The 18,499-nt window shown below is 49.9% G+C and overlaps 2 protein-coding genes across 6 annotated transcripts in view; one reads left to right on the forward strand and one right to left on the reverse strand.

Moving 5' to 3' along the window:
• Window positions 1-2,031, forward strand: part of KLC3 (kinesin light chain 3) — a 29,414-nt gene extending 27,383 nt beyond the window's left edge. For 3 of the 4 annotated variants that reach the window (XM_083455457.1, XM_083455456.1, XM_083455455.1), the window contains exon 13: window positions 1,411-2,031. In XM_083455457.1, the coding sequence (XP_083311583.1) occupies window positions 1,411-1,491 (81 nt within the window). In that variant the 3' untranslated portion in view covers window positions 1,492-2,031. The remainder of the gene's footprint in view (window positions 1-1,410) is intronic. The other variant, XM_083455458.1, reaches the window with a different exon arrangement.
• A 1,054-nt stretch (window positions 2,032-3,085) lies between these two features.
• ERCC2 (ERCC excision repair 2, TFIIH core complex helicase subunit) overlaps window positions 3,086-18,499 on the reverse strand; it is a 35,351-nt gene continuing 19,937 nt past the window's right edge. Inside the window, exons 13-23 of one of the 2 annotated variants that reach the window (XR_014514723.1) lie at window positions 15,865-15,934; window positions 14,860-14,929; window positions 14,619-14,720; window positions 14,138-14,201; window positions 12,853-12,974; window positions 10,213-10,305; window positions 8,450-8,731; window positions 7,365-8,379; window positions 4,084-4,227; window positions 3,809-3,952; window positions 3,086-3,379 (exon numbers count right to left, since the gene is read on the reverse strand). Coding sequence is in view for 1 of the 2 variants with exons in the window: in XM_083455098.1 (XP_083311224.1) it covers window positions 3,287-3,379; window positions 3,809-3,952; window positions 4,084-4,227; window positions 7,365-7,435; window positions 8,659-8,731; window positions 10,213-10,305; window positions 12,853-12,974; window positions 14,138-14,201; window positions 14,619-14,720; window positions 14,860-14,929; window positions 15,865-15,934 (1,046 nt within the window). In the remaining variant the exon portion in view is untranslated. The remainder of the gene's footprint in view (window positions 3,380-3,808; window positions 3,953-4,083; window positions 4,228-7,364; window positions 8,380-8,449; window positions 8,732-10,212; window positions 10,306-12,852; window positions 12,975-14,137; window positions 14,202-14,618; window positions 14,721-14,859; window positions 14,930-15,864; window positions 15,935-18,499) is intronic. The other variant, XM_083455098.1, reaches the window with a different exon arrangement.

Below are 18,499 nucleotides of genomic sequence, written 5' to 3' on the forward strand. Positions count from 1 at the left end.
AGCGGGCTTTAAGATGGCTGCTGAATGCTTGAATCAGGGTTTTGAGCTCTAAGGCAAATTTCTGCTCTATAAGCAACCCTCAGCATTTGTTTTTATCTTCTCTTCCATTTTATTTCTTAACTCCTTTTAGTGCTTCGTTTTGATGTTTTAATTTATTGTTTCATCTCATGGTTTTATTGTTCTAACTCCCCTAAACTGTGAGGCCACGTGAAGCTGGGCTGGGCTGAGCACTTTGCTAGGCAATGCCAAACGCAAAGTCGAGCCAAAGTTTACAAGATACTAGTTATAAATTAAGGAAGAGAAACACCTTGATGATCCGAACTGTTGACGAGCGAGCCCAGGGGCCAGCTTCAGAGGCTCCAAAATGCTCCCTTCCGCTGGACGGCACTGACTCCCAACTCGTAAATTCAAGGCCGCCACATTTGGAAATAATTGATTTCTGCAAACTGCCCACAAATAATCATGATCGTTATGGTACTTACTAGAAAGAACTGCACAGATAAATTCATGGCTACTAGCCACGGTGGCTGGCCTCTGCGGTCAAAGGCCTTCTGAATGCCAGTGGCTGGATACCACAGCAGGCAAGAGTTGCTCTCGCACTCGGGTCCTGCTCATGGGTTTTCCGTGATGGGCACCTGGTTGGCCGCAGTGAGAACAGGAATCTGGGCTCTTATGTTTATGCTCTTTTAGGCAGAGCCTCAAAGGAAGGGGTTGCAGCCAAAGCAGTGTGGTGTAGTGGTTAAGAGTGGTAGTCTCGTAATCTGGGGAACCGGGTTCGCTTCCCCGCTCCTCCACATGCAGCTGCTGGGTGACCTTGGGCCAGTCACACTTCTCTGACGTCTCTCAGCCCCACTCACCTCACAGAGTGTTTGTTGTGGGGGAGGAAGGGAAAGGAGAATGTTAGCCGCTTTGAGACTCCTTCGGGTAGTGATAAAGCGGGATATCAAATCCAAACTCTTCTAGAACTGGCTTTTCCTGCAGTGCTGTAGCCTTCTTTACAGCACCAATGGCTAAGGGAGCTGGGCATGTTTAGCCTGGAGAAGAGGAGGTGAAGGGGTGATATGATAGCCATGTTCAAATATATAAAAGGATGTCACCTAGAGGAGGGAGAAAGGTTGTTTTCTGCTGCTCCAGAGAAGCGGACACGGAGCAATGGATCCAAACTACAAGAAAGAAGATTCCACCTAAACATTAGGAAGAACTTCCTGACAGTAAGAGCTGTTTGACAGTGGAATTTGCTGCCAAGGAGTGTGGTGGAGTCTCCTTCTTTGGAGGTCTTTAAGCAGAGGCTTGACAACCATATGTCAGGAGTGCTCTGATGGTGTTTCCTGCTTGGCAGGGGGTTGGACTCGATGGCCCTTGTGGTCTCTTCCAACTCTGTGATTCTATGATTCTCTGTTTGTTTTGCAGCAGCCCAGCAGCAGGACCCTGACCGGCGCCCGGACGCTGAGCTCCAGCTCCCAGGACCTCATGCAAAGCAGCTCCACCTAGGCCTGGCTTGGCCCCTCTTCCCACCGCGCTTCCCTCGCTGCTGCCTTTAGGCTGGGCCGAAGCTTCAGCCTCTCTCTCCTCCACTCAGCCAGCCTTCAGCTGAGCTTGTGGGGCTGCCGGAACCAGGGCGGGGGGTCCTGCGCCAGGTGGAGACCCCCCCCACCATCCCACAGCTGGAACGCCCCTGTTCCCTGGGGCCTCTGTGGCTGCATGAAGGGTCTTCCCTGCAAGAGTAGGGCCGGGGTGGAGATCAGGTCCGGCCCCCATGCAATCAGGACAAACAGGCTGTTATTTCTCAGGACCTTTGAGGGGGGGGGCACTGGGTGGCCCTTCCCAAAGCAGCTGGACAGGAGGGTCTCTGCCCCCCACTCCGCTGCTGCCTTAACTCTTTGCATACGACCAGGTAAAGTTGCACTCCCCTCCCCCCCCCGCCCAGTGAAAAAATCGCTGCTATTTCCCTCCAGCCAAAGTCACAATATTTATTGTATTTATGCAACTGGAAGCATATCTCTCTGCCCCAAATAAATGGTTGTAAATGGATACTGGACCAGTGACTGCTGAATGTTGTCTGCTTCATTCATTTAGTGGATGGGGGGAAGGGGAAGAGTCCTGTGTGAGTGTCTGGAGGCGGTTGGAGGATGGATGGCGGCTAATGGATTGAGGTTGAATCCTGACAAGACAGAAGGACTGTTTTTGGGGGGATGAGGCTGGCGGGTGTGGAGGACTCCTGGGTCCTGAATGGGGCAACTGTGCCCCTGAAGGACCAGGTGCGCAGCCTGGGAGTCATTTTGGACTCACAGCTGTCCATGGAGGCACAGGTCAAATCTGTATCCAGGGCAGCTGTTTACCAGTTCCATCTGGTACGCAGGCTGAGACCCTCCCTGCCCACTGACTGTCTCGCCAGAGTGGTGCATGCTCTAGTTATCTCCTGCTTGGACTACTGCAATGCGCTCTACGTGGGGCTACCTTTGAAGGTGACCCGGAAACTACAACTAATCCAGAATGCGGCAGCTAGACTGGTGACTGGGAGCGGCCGCCGAGACCACATTACACCGGTCCTGAAAGACCTACACTGGCTCCCAATACATTTCCGAGCACAATTCAAAGTGTTGGCGCTGACCTTGAAAGCCCTAAACGGCCTTGGTCCAGTATACCTGAAGGAGTGTCTCCACACCCATCATTCTACCCAGACACTGAGGTCCAGCTCCAAAGGCCTTCTGGCTGTTCTCTCCCTGCGAGAAGCCAAGTTACAGGGAACCAGGCAGAGGGCCTTCTCAGTGGTGGCACCCGCCCTGTGGAACGCCTTCCCACCAGATGTCAAAGAGAAGAACAACTACCAGACTTTTAGAAGACATCTGAAGGCAGCCCTGTTCAGGGAAGCTTTTAATCTTTAACAGACCACTGTATTTTAATACTTTGTTGGAAGCCGCCCAGAGTGGCTGGGGAAACCCATCCAGATGGGTGGGGCGGGGTATAAATTAATTATTATTATTATTATTATTATTATTATTATTATTATTATTACTATTATTATTATTATTATTATTATTATTATTATGGCAGATAGCAAAGCAGAATGAACAACACTCAGCACTTAAGAAAAACCAAAAAAGCTATTTTATTGCAACCTGAGTCCAAAATCTGGAACTGGCAAGCAGAGTCTTTTTGGGTGTGTGGGGTATAAAATCCGTGTGAGTTTGGCCCCTCTGATTTCGTCTCCGCCGGTGGGCCAGGCTGAGGCAGGAGCTGCGGGGAGACCCCCATTTGTGCTTTCGGCTTCCTCTTCCTGCTGGCCTCACACCTGGTGGGCAATTTCCTGCACCTTGCGTAGCGTCTCCTCCGACTGCAGCTGCTCGAAGGTGAGGAGAGACAGGCCCAGCTGGTCCTCCTGGCGAAAGAGAGGATGGGATCTGGGGTCAGGAGTAGGAAGGGCTCGTCCTCATACCCACCACCCCCTCCAGTCCAAAGGTAAAGGGACCCCTGACCATTAGGTCCAGTCATGGCCAACTCTGGGGTTGCAGCGCTCATCTCACTTTACTGGCCGAGGGAGCCAGCGTACAGTTTCCAGATCATGTGGCCAGCATGACTAAGCTGCTTCTGGCGAACCAGAGCAGCACACGGAAACGTGGTTTACCTTCCCGCAGGAGTGGTACCTATTTATCTACCATTTATCCCAGTGACATAGCGTGGGTTGCCTGTACCCGGGGCAAGGCAAGTATTGCTCCCCCTAACCTGTGGAGCGTTGGCACTCCCCGAGCCCCTTCCTCCGGCCCAGTTAAAAGTCAGCCAACCCGGACCCTCCTCTCCCGCCACTCACCTTGCGGAACGGCTGGGCCATTTGGCGCAAGAAGAACTTTGACACCTGCACGGCCTCGTCCACCGTCAAGTTGAGGTTGGCGTCCGTGATGTGCTCCTGGATCCAGCGGGGGAGCTTGCCCCGTTTGTCCGCCCGCGCGAAGCGCTGCCGAGAGTCGTGGGGCATGTTACCTGGGGAGAATAGATGCCCGCCATTCCCCACACACGCACCTCCCCCTCTTAGTCTGTGGAACAGTGCGCCACTGCTCATGATTTCTTCCCCGCCACCCGGCAAACCTTGTCAGCGAAGACCATCAGGCCGTAGTCTGTCTTGCCGCGGATGGCTCTCCCCACGCACTGGGCTGCGTGGCGCATGGCGTCAAAGGTCAGGAAGTCGTTTTCGCGGATCTGGAACTGGTCCCGCAGGTAGTCTAGACGGGCCTGTGGAAAGGGGGCTGCCATGGAGGTCTCTGTCTGTGTTTGTGTGTCCTTTTTCAGATCTCCTCCCCGCTCCCAGTGAGAAAACACACACACACACAAACACAGACAGACACACACAGACACAGATACAAATGCAGTTCCCTGCATGCCAAAATCCGCTGATCTGAATGTGAAAATTAGCAGCAAAGAACGCTAATGCAAATAAATAAATAATGATAATAATAAATTTTATTTATACCCCACCCTCCCCAGCCAAGACAGGGCTCAGGGCGGCTAACAACCGATAAAAAAAACAAATTGATTGAAATACAACTTGAAAACGAGATTAAAGTACAACATTAAAACATTAAAATTCAGCCTCGTTTCAATGGAAACTCAAATCAAAAACTTTTTTGGGGATGAAAACATCAGGTCTTCACCAAGGCTAACTGTCCAGCTATTCTCAGCCGCATCCGTGTCCAGATCAAGGAAAGCAATAGGCTCTATTCCGCCTTGGTCAGACACACCTGGAATACTGTGTCAAATTCTTGGTGCCACAATTTAAGAAGGATTTTGATAAGACACAGGGGGAGGCGCCGGAACTGCAAATGACTTTCAGACTTTGAAAAGTTGGCACCGTGACATGTGTTGTTGAACAGATTCCGCCATACCGCGGACCCTCGGGTTAGGTTACTCTCGAGTAACAGAAACTTCGGGTTGCGAAAGCGGCAAACCCGGAAGTATTTTTCCAGGTTTTGCCGCTTGCGCATGCACAGAAGTGGAACCTCTGGATACGGATTTTTCAGGGTGCGCACGAACCCCCGGAACGAATTAGATTCGTATCCAGAGGGCCCACTGTATGGTGTTCATTGACGTCAGAATAGAAGCGCAGCTCATTGCAACGGTTTTGAATTTTGCTGTGCTGTTGTCTTCCTTGGTAGGTCATGCAGACCCAAATAAAGCTGTAAGATGCTGGATCAAGCCAATGACCCATCTAGTTATAATGACCTATGGGACCGCCTCTCCTGGTATGCCCTACAGAGGACCTTAAGGTCCATAAATAGCAACACCCTAGTGATCCTGGGCCCTAAGGAAGTCAGATTAGCCTCAACCAGAGCCAGGGCCTTCTCAACTCTGGCTCCCGCCTGGTGGAACGCTCTGTCTCATGAGACCAGGGCCCTGCGGGATCTGATTTCTGTCCGCAGGGCCTGTAAGACAGAGTTGTACCGCCTGGCCTTTGGCTTGGAATCAACTTGATCCCCTTCCACTCTTTCCTTTCTCCTTCTGTGATGGAACTCCTATTTGGGGACTTGCCTGGCTTTTTTCTGGTCCACGTAGGACCAGTCTGGACAGTTGGCCTTAGGGAAGATTTGACGTTTTCATCCCCCAAAAAGTTTTTGATTTGAGTTTCTACTGAAATGAGGCTGTATTTTAATGTTGTATTTTAATCTTGTTTTCAAGTTGTATTTTAATCAATTGTTTTTCTACCTGGTGTTAGCTGCCTTGAGCCCGGTTTTGGCTGGGGAGGGCGGGGTATTAATAAATAATAATAATAGTAATAATAATAATAATAATTTCAGCATCCTGTGCTCACGGGGGAGCCGACCAGAAGGTGCCCAACATGGAAAACCAGTGAGCAGGATCCGGGCCTAAGAGCTACTCTCCCCACCTGCATTTTCTGGTATCCCCAGTGCATTTTTACAGCGTTGGGGGCACAGGGGGTGAGTGTGTGGAACCAAGGGGGCAGTGTCCCCCCCCAAAAAAATGTTTGTGAACCAGTGGCCTAACCCTTCTCCAAGAAGCCGTTTAAATACAACGAAGGAAATACAGCAAAACCCTGGGCTGGGATTTTGACAGCGCTAGGTCTCTCCTGAAAGCTTATGTCTTTCCTGGAAGCAGGCTGGCGGCTCCTTAATCTGACTTAATTGGGATCAAGTCAGCCAATTCAGATCCCAGACTCTCTGCCAGGGGTTTTAGCGCTGGGCACGGGGCTGGCAACACCCCAACATGCACACAGCCTTGCCAACCAGGCACCCTCTGGCTCTTTCGGTCTACAACTCCCACCGGCCCCTTCCTGGTGAAAGCTGCCTTCAAAGCTCCTCTTTAAGCAGTACGTAGTTCATCTTCTTGAGACATCACCTTGCCAACAAAGGTCCATATAGTTCAAGCTATGCTTTTCCCAGTAGTGATGTATGGAAGTGAGAGCTGGACCATAAAGAAGGCTGATCGCCGAAGAATGGATGCTTTTGAATTAGGGTGCTGGAGGAGACTCTTGAGAGTCCCATGGACTGCAAGAAGATCAAACCTCTCCATTCTGAAGGATCTTTTCCAGGGAGTCTTCTCTTAGGAGGTGGCCAAAGTCTTGGAGCCTCAGCTTCAGGATCTGTCCTTCCAGTGAGCACTTAGGGCTGATTTCCTTCAGAATGGAGAGGTTTGGTCTTCTTGCAGTCCATGGGACTCTCAAGAGTCTCCTCCAGCACCATAATGCAAAAGCATCAATTCTTCAGTGATCAGCCTGCTTTATGGTCCAGCTCTCACTTCCATACATCACTACTGGGAAAACGGAGCTTTGTTGGCAAGGTGATGTCTCTGCTTTTTAAGATGCTGTCTAGGTTTGTCATTGCTTTTCTCCCAAGAAGCAGGCGTCTCTTAATTTCGTGGCTGCTGTCACCATCTGCAGTGATCATGGAGCCCAAGATAGTAAAATCTCTTAACTGCCTCCATTTCTTCCCCTTCTATTTGCCAGGAGGTGATGGGCCCAGTGGCCATGATCTTCGGTTTTTTGATGTTGAGCTTCAGACCATATTTTGCGCTCTCCTCTTTCACCCTCAATAAAAGGTTCTTTCTGCATATCTGAAGTTATGTGTGTGTGTGTGTGTGTGTGTGTGTGTCTGTCTCACAACAGTTTCCCCTCCTTGCTTGCTGTACAGAAATTCCCACCTGCAGCTCGGGAGAAGAGGAGCTGCGAAGAGGCATCCTCTTCATCCTCCCCGTATCCAGGAGACGCCAAGGTTTGTTTTGCGCCGGTGGAGCCCCAGGAGAGTCGCGCAGCCTCGAGGAGGCGGCTCCTGGGAATCACCTGCTCTGGAGCCAAGACGGAGGAAGGAGGCAGGGAGCCCAGTTTGACTGCGCAGGCAGAGAGGAGATGCCGGACTCACCTTCAGAATTCGGCTCTGGGTGTAGACGTAGGGCACGCCAAACATGATCACGGCTCTTCCGTAGTGGTGGACTGCGGAGAAGGACACAAATCTAAACCGGGTTGAAGGACAGTTCGCGGAAATGGCAGCAAAGGGAATGACATGCAGTGGCTGAGATTCCAGGGGGGGGGCGGTTGGAGTAGATGGGCTCTGGGGGTCCCTTCCAACGCTACAATGCTATGATTCTATTGTCTCTTGGAGGTTTTACAGCAGGGAGGTAGACGGCCACCTGCCTGGGATCCTTTAGCTGCGATTCTTGCGTCATTGCGTGGGGTTGGGCTAGATGACCCCTTAGGGCCCCTTAAAAGGTAAAGGGACCCCTGACCATTAGGTCCAGTCATGGCCGACTCTGGGGTTGCGGCGCTCACATCACTTTATTAGCCAAGGGAGCCAGCGTACAGCTTCCGGGTCATGTGGCCAGCATGGCTAAGCCGCTTCTGGCGAGCCAGAGCAGCACACGGAAATGCCGTTTACCTTCCCGCCGGAGTGGTACCTATTTATCTACTTGCACTTTGACGTGCTTTCGAACTGCTAGGTTGGCAGGAGCAGGGACCGAGCAATGGGAGCTCACCCCGTCGCGGGGATTCGAACCGCCGACCTTCTGATCGGCAAGCCCTAGGCTCTGTGGTTTAACCCACATGATTCCAACAAGATCCCTGCTGGATGAGGCCCCGGGCCCATCTGGTCCAGCATCATTGAGGCTGTGAAGGCAGCAAGCATATTCGGTTGTTGGGCTCCAAGCAACCACACTCACAGTGGCATCTTGCCTCCCTGAACCTAATATCTGCTGTGCTTCCCTGTGTGTGTGTGTCATCTTCTAAGTCAGGGGTCAGCAAACTTTATTAACAGGGGGCCGGTCTACTGTCCCTCAGACCTTGTGGGGGGCCGGACTATATTTTGAAGGGGCGGGGAAAATGACTGAATTCCTGTGCCCCACAAAGAATGCAGAGATGCATTTTAAATAAAAGCACACATTCTACTCATGTAAAAACACCAGGCAGGCCCCACAAATAACCCAGAGATGCATTTTAAATAAAAGCACACACTCTACTCCTGTAAAAACATGCTGATTCCCACACCGTCCGCGGGCCAGATTTAGAAGGCGATTGGGCCGGATCCGGCCCCCGGGCCTTAGTTTGCCTACCCATGTTCTAAGTTTCTAGTCCACATGCTTAAATCTCTTCCTTTTTTCTCTCTGGCAGAGATGAGAGGAATTTCAGGAGAAAAATATGAGACGGCAGGTAGAGGTACTCACCAAAGTCGATGCCTTCAGAGACCTTCCCCCTGGCCACAGACAGCAAAATGGCTCCCCGTCCGTTTTCGCAGGCCTTGCAAGGAAGAGACAAGACACGCATTGCAAAATCCGGCCAGTTCATCCACACAGCAGCCATCACTTGAGGGGCAAATAATTTTGCCCTGACTTCCCTCCTGGATTTATGTCCGCATTCTACATAACTGGGTAGGTTTGCCAGAACGAACAGTGTGTTTATAGCAGGCACCGAAAACAGTTCAGTGATGGTGCCAGCCTGACATCAACAGGGAGTTCCACAGTTTGGTTCCTGCCACGCTGAAAAATCAATTTATTATAAAGACAGAATGAATATTCTGCCACGCCTGAATCTTCTTGCCCAGACTTTCCCTTAAATGTAAGATTGGATTTTGTCAACCCACATTTTTATACTACTGTTTTACTGGCTTTATATTTTTGTTTTGAGGATAATGTTTAGCTAGCTAAGACAGATATTCCATACCAAACTCTGCTCCAAAAGTTTCACTCATTAGAGTATTAATGTAAATTACTAAACACACCCTGGTCAGGAACAGTATTTCAGGATTCAGATTAACTCCTTTAAAGCACAATAAATTTACCGTATTTTTCGCCCTATAGGACGCACTTTTTCCCCTCCAAAAATGAAGGGGAAATCTGGGTGCGTCCTATGGGGCGAATGCAGGCATCGCGGACCTCTCCGCAAACAGCAGGAGCGCTCCCGCTGCTGGCGGAGAGGTGCCTGCATGCCGAAGCCTGCGCGCGCTGAGCTCAGCGCGTCCAGGCTTCGCGGACCTCTCCGCTAGCAGCGGGAGCGCTCCCGCTGCTGGCGGAGGGTTGCCTGCATGCTGAAGCCTGCGCGCGCTGAGCTCAGCGCGTCCAGGCTTCGCGGACCTCTCCGCCAGCAGCGGGAGCGCTCCCGCTGCTGGCGGAGAGGTGCCTGCATGCTGAAGCCTGCGCGCGCTGAGCTCAGCGCGTCCAGGCTTCGCGGACCTCTCCGCTAGCAGTGGGAGCCAGCACTGGGCTCCCACGGCTTGCAGAGAGCTGCCTGTTTGGGGGCTGGGGTCGGGGGAAGCTCGGGCTTCCCCAACCCCGCGCCTGGGGGGGAAATAATTTTTTTCCTTTATTTCCCCCCCAAAAAACTAGGTGCGCCTTATGGGACGGTGCGTCCTATAGGGCGAAAAATACGGTAACTCTTATTTCTTCCCTTACGACGGTCGTTGTTTTCTATAAGCTACAATCAAAACAGATGACTCTTATCATCGATTACACCTGCATTTCCATTCTTCTTAATTCACTTAATCCTCAATGAATCCTATTTTAACGGTACTGTTAACTGTTCTAACATTTTTACACCGCTCAGAGATTTCTTCAAAAATAAAGTAAGTTTTCAAACATTTGAAATAAATAAACTGGGCTGGTAAAAGGAACGGGGGGGATTTCATTCAGTAATGGTGAGTACTTCGAGGTCACTGCTTATTAGCCCTGCCCCACTATTCACCAGGGGAACTGCCTGCCACCGCGTCCCGGCTGGCGACTCACCTCCTGGTACTTCTCGAGGGCCATGCTCGTCTCTGCTCCGTCCTGCGTCTCGATGAAGATGAGTTTGTTGCGCTGGATGTTTTCTAGGATCCCCTGCAGCGGCCGGAGAGAAAAATGGGAGGGGGGGGCGTGAAATTCAAGAAGTCACAAGTCTTCTTCACGCAGCAGGTGGTTAGACTGTGGAACTCCCTCCCACAAGAAGCCGTAACGGCCCTAGAGACGGCTCGAAGAGAGGATTCGGTCAGAGGCCATCCTTGTGGCAGGGAGTTCCACAGTTTAACTTGGCACTGCCAAGTTCCTTTTTTCTGCCCCGAATTTTCCAATGCTCAGCTTCCCTGAATGTCTAGTGTTCTTACGAGAGAGGGAGAGAGGGAGGGAAAACCTTTCCTCATAATTTTATAAGCTTCTGTCAAGTCACTTTTACTTGCCTTTTCTCTAAATTAAAAAGTCTGAAACACTGCATTCTTTCTTCATAGGGGTCTTTCCTTTTTTTATACATTTTTATTAATTTTTAACATATTAATTAACATTCATACAACAGAACTTCTCATCTTATACAATATTATTTGGACTTCCATCAACACCTCTGATGATTTTCTGCACTTATCACTTATTATGCATTTCTTAATTTCATATTACCTTTAAATATCTCTAACTAATAATTCTCCTCACTGTCTTTTTTTGGGGGGGGGGGCAATATTTCAATAATTCACCTTACAAAACTTCTTGCAAACCTACCAGCGTAATCGGTTCATCACAATTACTTATCAAGAAGCCTCGCTTTACTGCTTTACTGGCATCCCATAACATGATCATTTTTGTTTCTTCATTACAATTATTCACAAAGTATTCCGTCAACATCTTCTGGGCTTTCTCATTTATCGTTTGATCATCCAATAAGCTTTCATTTAGTCTCCATCAAAAAGTTTTTCCCTCAATTTCCTTTATCTCACATTTTATTGCATTGTGATCCGAAAATGTCTTTGGCTGTATTTCTATTTTTGTTACTCTTATGTATGGATAGCCGGCAAATTAACACTCACAGTCAACCCTGTGACCGTTTTGGCTGCCCTTTCCTGGACCTTTCCACAATTCAGGGGCAATTTTCAGCCGGGCAAAAACTCTCAAGGAAGGCAAAAAGCAGAGCTGATGAAAGCTGCGGCTGGCGGAGCCAAAGGGCCACATACAAAGGTCTTGAGGGCCACATCTTTTCTTTTTTAAAAAATATAATTTTTTATTAGTATTTTTTTTAACATATCATTTTCAACAGTAATTAAACATACTTTTACATCTTGCTCAAATTTTTGACTTCCATCAATCCTGTCTGAAAATTTTCCAGTCTAATCTCTCAGTATGCATTTCTTATCTTCCCTATTACATTTCAAACTCATAGCCAATATCTCTATCATTTCCTACTTTGTAACACTTCGTATATTTCTCCTTACAAAACTTCTTGTAGTCCTACTAGCGTAATTTGTTGATTACAGTTGTATTTTCAAATCGTTCATATACTTCTTCCAATCTTCTGTCAATCTCTGGTCCTGCAGGTTTCAAATCCTTCCTGTCATTTTGTCCAATTCTGCACAGTCCATTAATTTCGTCTGCCATTCTTTCGGCGGAATTTCTTCTTGTTTCCATTTCTGGGCTAACAATAATCTTGCCGCAGTTGTTGCATATAAGAACAGTTTGACATCTTGTCTATTAATGCCTTGGCCTATAATACCAAGTAAAAATGCTTCTGTTTTTTTAAATAATAATAATAATAATAATAATAATAATAATAATAATAATAATAATAATTTATTATTTAGACCCCACCCATCTGGCTGGGCTTCCCCAGCCACTCTGGGCGGCTTCCAAAAAAATATTAAAATACTGTAATACATAAAACATTAAAAGCTTCCGTAAACAGGGCTGCCTTCAGATGTCTTCTGAATGTCAGGTAGTTGTTTATCTCTTTGACATCTAGTGGGAGGGCGTTCCACAGGGCGGGCGCCACTACCGAGAAGGCCCTCTGTCTGGTTCCCTGTAACTTGGCTTCTCTCAGTGAGGGAACTGCCAGAAGACCCTCGGTGCTGGACCTCAGTGTCCAGGTAGAACGATGGAGGTGGAGACGCTCCTTCAGGTATACTGGATCGAGGCCGTTTGGGGCTTTAAGGTCAGCACCAACACTTTGAATTGTGCTCGGAAATGTACTGGGAACCAATGTAGGTCTTTCAAGACCGGTGTTATGTGGTTCTGGCGGCCGCTCCCAGTCACCGGTCTAGCTGCCGCATTCTGGATTAGTTGTAGTTTCCGGGTCACCTTCAAAGGTAGCCCCACGTAGAGCGCATGGCAGTAGTCCAAGCGGGAGATAACCAGAGCATGCACCACTCTGGCGAGGCATCTTTTTCATCTCATTATATATCATTTCCCAGAAGTTCTTTGCTTTTTTACATATGATAAAATGTTCCTTCTTTTTCTTTACATTTCAAACTTGAGGGCCATATCTAGCTCCTAAGACCAAGATTCAAAGCGTTCCCAATTGTCCCAGCTTAAGAAACCCACCACCATCTAAAGGTCACTCTCAGGAGCCTCCCAGCCGGCAGCGAAAACCCGGACCCGATCCCCAAACATGCGTGCGCGCACACTCGCACATACCTGCTCATACCACGAGGCCACGATGTTCTCCATGTACTGGTAGCTGGTGAAAAAGGCCACGATGCCGTCCGGGACGATGGCTGACATCTCCAGCAACAGATTCCCGTAGTTGCGGATTACGGCTGCGAGAAAATCAAGGATTGTTTTGGGGAGAGAGCCACACGGAAGCCTTCCCTCTGTCAACCCCTGCCACAAAGGAGGGCACCTGTGACCCAACCACGTTCTCACTCCTGGCCGCTGCCCAAGCCAGGCATTTAAAGCCCTTTAAACAGCACAGCTTTCCCCTAAAGAATCCTGGAAATTGTAGTTTGCGAAAGGCGCTGAGATTTGTTAGGAGACCCTCTGGGAACTACAATTCCCAAAGCTCCCTGTGAGGAATAGGGACGGACTGTTAAAACCACCCTGGGAACTGAAGCTCTGCGAGGGGAGCCTTAGAACTCACAGCGCCCTGTCGTTTAGTCATGTCCGACACTTCGTGACCCCCTGGACCAGAGCACGCCAGGCCCTCCTGTCTTCCACTGCCTCCCGCAGTTTGGTCAAACTCATGCTGGTAGCTTCGAGAACACTGTCCCACCATCTCGTCCTCTGTCCTCCCCTTCTCCTTGTGCCCTCCATCTTTCCCAACATCAGGGTCTTTTCCAGGGAGTCTTCTCTTCTCATGAGGTGGCCAAAGTCTTGGAGCCTCAGCTTCAGGATCTGTCCTTCCAGTGAGCGCTCAGGGCTGATTTCCTTCAGAATGGAGAGGTTTGATCTTCTTGCAGTCCATGGGACTCTCCAGAGTCTCCTCCAGCACCAGAATTCAAAAACATCCATTCTTTGGCGATCAGCCTTCTTTATGGTCCAGCTCTCACTTCCATACATCACTACTGGGGAAAGCATAGCTTGAACTATACGGACCTTTGTTGGCAAGGTGATGTCTCTGCTTTTTAAGATGCTGTCTAAGTTTGTCATCGCTCTTCTCCCAGGAAACAGGTGTCTTTTAATTTCGTGACTGCTGTCACCATCTGCAGCCATCATGGAGCCCAAGAAAGTAAAATCTCTCACTGCCTCCATTTCTTCCCCTTCTATTTGCCAGGAGGTGATGGGACCAGTGGCCATGATCTTCGTTCTTTTGATGTTGAGCTTCAGCGCCCTTAACAAACTACAATTCCCAGAATGCTTTGGGGGGTGAAACCACGGCTGTTTGAAGCCCTTTAAAAATTCTTGGTGTGAATTTGCATTTTAGGCAAGAAGGGGGTGGGGTGCAAAGTGCACGCAAGGCAAATATTCTGCTCCCCCTCCTTACCAATGTCTTCGCGCGTCTCGAACTTGGAGCTGATGGTCACCTGGTCGTTCCCTCTCCCCACAATCTGAAACGGGAAAGGGGATTTGGAGAAACGGCCCGTGGGGGGGGGGGGCAAGGAAATGGGGAATGTTGGGTAGTTGATTAATCGAACACCCCTCTTTTTGCAGAAGGAAAGGGAACCTCAAAAAAAAAATCCTTTAGGGGTGGAACGCCCGATGAAAAGGCATTTATTTTATTGCCTTTGTACCCTGCTTTTTCTCATAGGGGGCATATGGGGCTCTCACCCTCTCTCCACAACAACCACCACCCTGCAAGGTTGGGCCGAGAGGCAGTGACCGGCCCCGAAGGCTTGGAGGTTGGGGGGCTGCGTTCTGAGATTCGCCACCCTTAAAGAAAGCAGCCAGCCTCTTGACCCTTTGCTCCGGGGCCCTGGCAGTGTGGGGGGAGCCCTCTGCCAACCGCCCCGTCTCCTCGCACTCACCATCGGGCAAAGGCAGGTCCTGGCGAGGGTCATGGTGAACGTTGCCATGGTGACGGGCCTGAAGTCCAGGATTTTGGGGTAGATGTCCAGCGGAGAAAGGGTCTGCGCCCGAATGAGGAGGAAATTGGGGTGGAAAATGTGGCCACAAATCACACTTTTCTCTCTCACACACACAAACTCACACCAGTTTGGGCCTGTAGGAAGAGGACCCTCATGGACCCAGTAAAGAGGCCACACTTACTCCTGAGGTGATAATGACCGACTGGAACCTCTCAAAGACCGGCTTGATAGCGATGGAGGCGTCCATGCAGCTGGGGAGAATCACAGAATTGTTGGACGGGACACCCAAGGGACATCTAGTCCACCCCCTCGCAACGCACCCAGGCTCCCTGCCCCCCCCCAAAAAAACCACAACATTTTGCAAACATAGCTCTGGCCTCGAAAGGATGCTACGATTTCCACTCGACTACGGCCTTCCCCAATCTGGTGCCATCCGGATGTTGTCAAACTATAACTCCCGTCAGCCCCAGCGTCGCACGGGGAGTTCTGGTTCAGAACATCTCGGGAAGGTTTGGGATTGGGAAAGATTCCAAGAGAAACGGAGACAGGGAAGCGAGGTAGATTCTGCCGTCCTGCCTTTAAAAACTGCTTTGAGGTGTTTTTTTAAAGAAATATTCAAGCAGTGTACAAATTTTATGAAATAAATACTGTATTTTTCGCCCTATAGGACGCACTTTTTCCCCTCCAAAAATGAAGGGGAAATGTGTGTGCGTCCTATGGGGCGAATGCAGGCTTCGCGCACCTCTCCGCAAGCAGTGGGAGCGCTCCCACTGCTTGCAGAGAGTTGCCTGCATGCTGAAGCCTGCGCGCGCTGAGCTCAGCGCGTCCAGGCTTCGCGGACCTCTCAGCAAGCAGCGGGAGCCAGCGCTGGGCTCCCACGGCTTGCAGAGAGCTGCCTGTTTGGGGGCTGGGGTCGGGCTGGGTTTCCCCTTTATTTCCCCCCCAAAAAACTAGGTGCGCCTTATGGGACGGTGCGTCCTATGGGGCGAAAAATACGGTAAATTAAATAGACATGACCTTCCAGCTGACAGGCGGTTGGCTCCTGGGGTTACCTGTCACCCATCAAGACTGACCACTGCCCCTCGTCCAGCTGTGCATCTTTTTAGAGAAGAAAGGGACCCAAGCATCCCCCCCCCCCAAAATTGGGTGCCCTCTAGATTTCCCGGGGTGCCCTCATGGCGCTCACCTGAAGTGCAGGATGGGGTTGGTGATGGTGGGAGTTCGGTCATCAAACGGTTCGATGATTATAGTAAAACCTGCGGTGGGATAATTAAACGAAGACGTTTGGGTATCTGGCACGAGCACACCCACCCACCCACCCACCACCAACAAAAAAATACCGTATTTTTTGCTCTATAAGACTCCCTTTTTCCCTCCTAAAAAGTAAGGGGAAATGTGTGTGCGTCTTATGGAGCGAATGCAGGCTGCGCAGCTATCCCAGAAGCCAGAACAGCAAGAGGGATTGCTGCTTTCGCTGCGCAGCGATCCCTCTTGCTGTTCTGGCTTCTGAGATTCAGAATATTTTTTTCTTATTTTCCTCCTCGAAAAACTAGGTGTGTCTTATGGTCTGGTGCGTCTTACAGAGTGAAAAATACAGGTATGTACAAAATCAGGATGCTGATCTCCCTAAGGCCGTTCCAGAGAGCGCTCAGCTTTCCTTTGAATAAAGGAAGGATGCAAGCTTCTAGCCCTCCTTACGGGGTCCTCGCCATGGGATCACATTCATCCAGTGCTTTACCAACTGCACTGGCTCCCAGTGGAGTACAGGGTCAGGTTTAAGGTGCTGGTTTTGACCTTTAAAGCCCTATGCGGCCTAGGACCCTCGTACCTACGGGACCGCCTCTCCTGGTATGCCCCGCAGAGGACCTCAAGGTCCACAAATGACAACACTTTGGAGGTTCCAGGTCGCAAGGTGTTTAGATTGGCCTCAACTAGGGCCAGGGCCTTTTCAGTACTGGCCCCGACTTGGTGGAACGCTCTGTCACAAGAGACTAGGGCCCTGCGGGACTTGACATCTTGCCGCAGGGCCTGCAAGACAGCTGTTCCGTCTGGCCTTTGGTTTGGACTCAGCCTGACCCTTATGTTTCCCTCCCCTTATGGTTTTGATCTATGGGCTACTTTTAAAATGAGGCTGCATTTTAAATTGCATTTTATCCCGTATATTAAATTGTGTTTTTTCCCCCTATTATGTTTTAACTGTAATTTTACTGGTGTTAGCCGCCCTGAACCCAGCTCTGGCCGGGGAGGGCGGGGTGTAAATAAAATTATTTGTTGTTGTTGTTGTTGTTACAGGGAGGAGTTTGAGAGCCAGGCAGTACTTTGCTAACATATTTCAGGCTTCCGGGCTTGAAATTTCAAGTCTTCATTTTACCCACTTTAAATAACTAACTAACTAAATAAATAAATAAATAATTTAATAATTTATTATTTGTACCCCGCCCATCTGGGCAGCTTCCAACAAAGATGAAAAATACACTAAAATGTCACATATTAAAAACTTCCCTGAACAGGGCTGCCTTCAGATGTCTTCTGAATGTCAGGTAGTTTTTTATCGCTTTGACATCTGATGGGAGGGCGTTCCACAGGGTGGGCGCCACTACCGAGAAGGCCCTCTGCCTGGTTCCCTGTAACTTGGCTTCTCGCAGTAAGGGAACCGCCAGAAGGCCCTCGGCGCTGGACCTCAGTGTCCGGGCAGAACGATGGGGGTGGAGACACTCCTTCAGGTATACTGGACCGAGGCCGTTTAGGGCTTTCAAAGTCAGCACCAACACTTTGAATTGTGCTGGGAGCCAATGTAGGTCTTTCAAGACCGGTGTTATATGGTCTCAGCGGCCGCTCCCAGTCACCAGTCTAGCTGCCGCATTCTGGATTAGTTGTAGTTTCCGGGTCACCTTCAAAGGAAGCCCCACGTAGAGCGCGTTGCAGTAGTCCAAGCGGGAGATAACCAGAGCATGCACCACTCTAGCGAGACAGTCTGCAGGCAGATAGAGTCTCAGCCTACGTACCAGATGGAGCTGGTAAACAGCTGCCCTGGATACAGATTTGACCTGTGCCTCCATGGACAGCTGCGAGTCCAAAATGACTCTGTTGTTTTATCTCCCATGTTCTTACAAACTGTATGTTACTCAGTTTTTTTTGTTTTAAGCTTTTCACTGCAGAAGAAGCAGCCTGAAAATCTAACCCAGGGGTGGCTGACACTCCAGGGTTAGCTGCGATTCCTGGGGTTGGGCTGGATGACCCTTGGGGTCCCTTCCAGATCTATGATTGATGCAGAAAGCGTTGCAGGCTGGAATATTTCTTGCCCTGGCCCTGCAAGCCGGTCGAGGCCCAAGCTTCTAGGACACCAGAAACCTTTCCTTCCGAGAGCCGAGGAGGAAGAATTAAGCTTCTTAAAGGCGGGTGGACTGACTCATCCTCAGGGCTAAGAACTTAAGAGACTTAGGAGGTATTTATATGCCGTGGCAACGTCAGACAAACACACGGAGCCCGTCCCCTTCTCCTCTCGGCTTGAGGAGATGGTGCAGCAGTCCTCAGCGCATGAGAGCACCATCGTGCTTGGCTCCAGCGCACCTCCGGGCTGTGGCACAGAGGAGAGCCCCCTGGTGGCTTCAAGGCCTGGACATAGCAGTTCAGGCACGGGTGACTTCAAGACTGGATGAGTGCAATGCGCTCTCTGTGGAGCTTCCCTTGCCCTTGATCCCGAAGCTGCGGCTGGTGCTGAACGTATTTGTTTACTTATTTATTTTTATTTCCCCATTCTTTATAATCACACTTTCATCCAGGGATGTCGAATAACTTACAAAAAACAAAATGATCAGACA

This window comes from Podarcis tiliguerta (genome assembly GCF_965153285.1).
Source record: "Podarcis tiliguerta genome assembly, chromosome: 8".
Taxonomy (NCBI): Eukaryota; Metazoa; Chordata; class Lepidosauria; order Squamata; family Lacertidae; genus Podarcis; species Podarcis tiliguerta.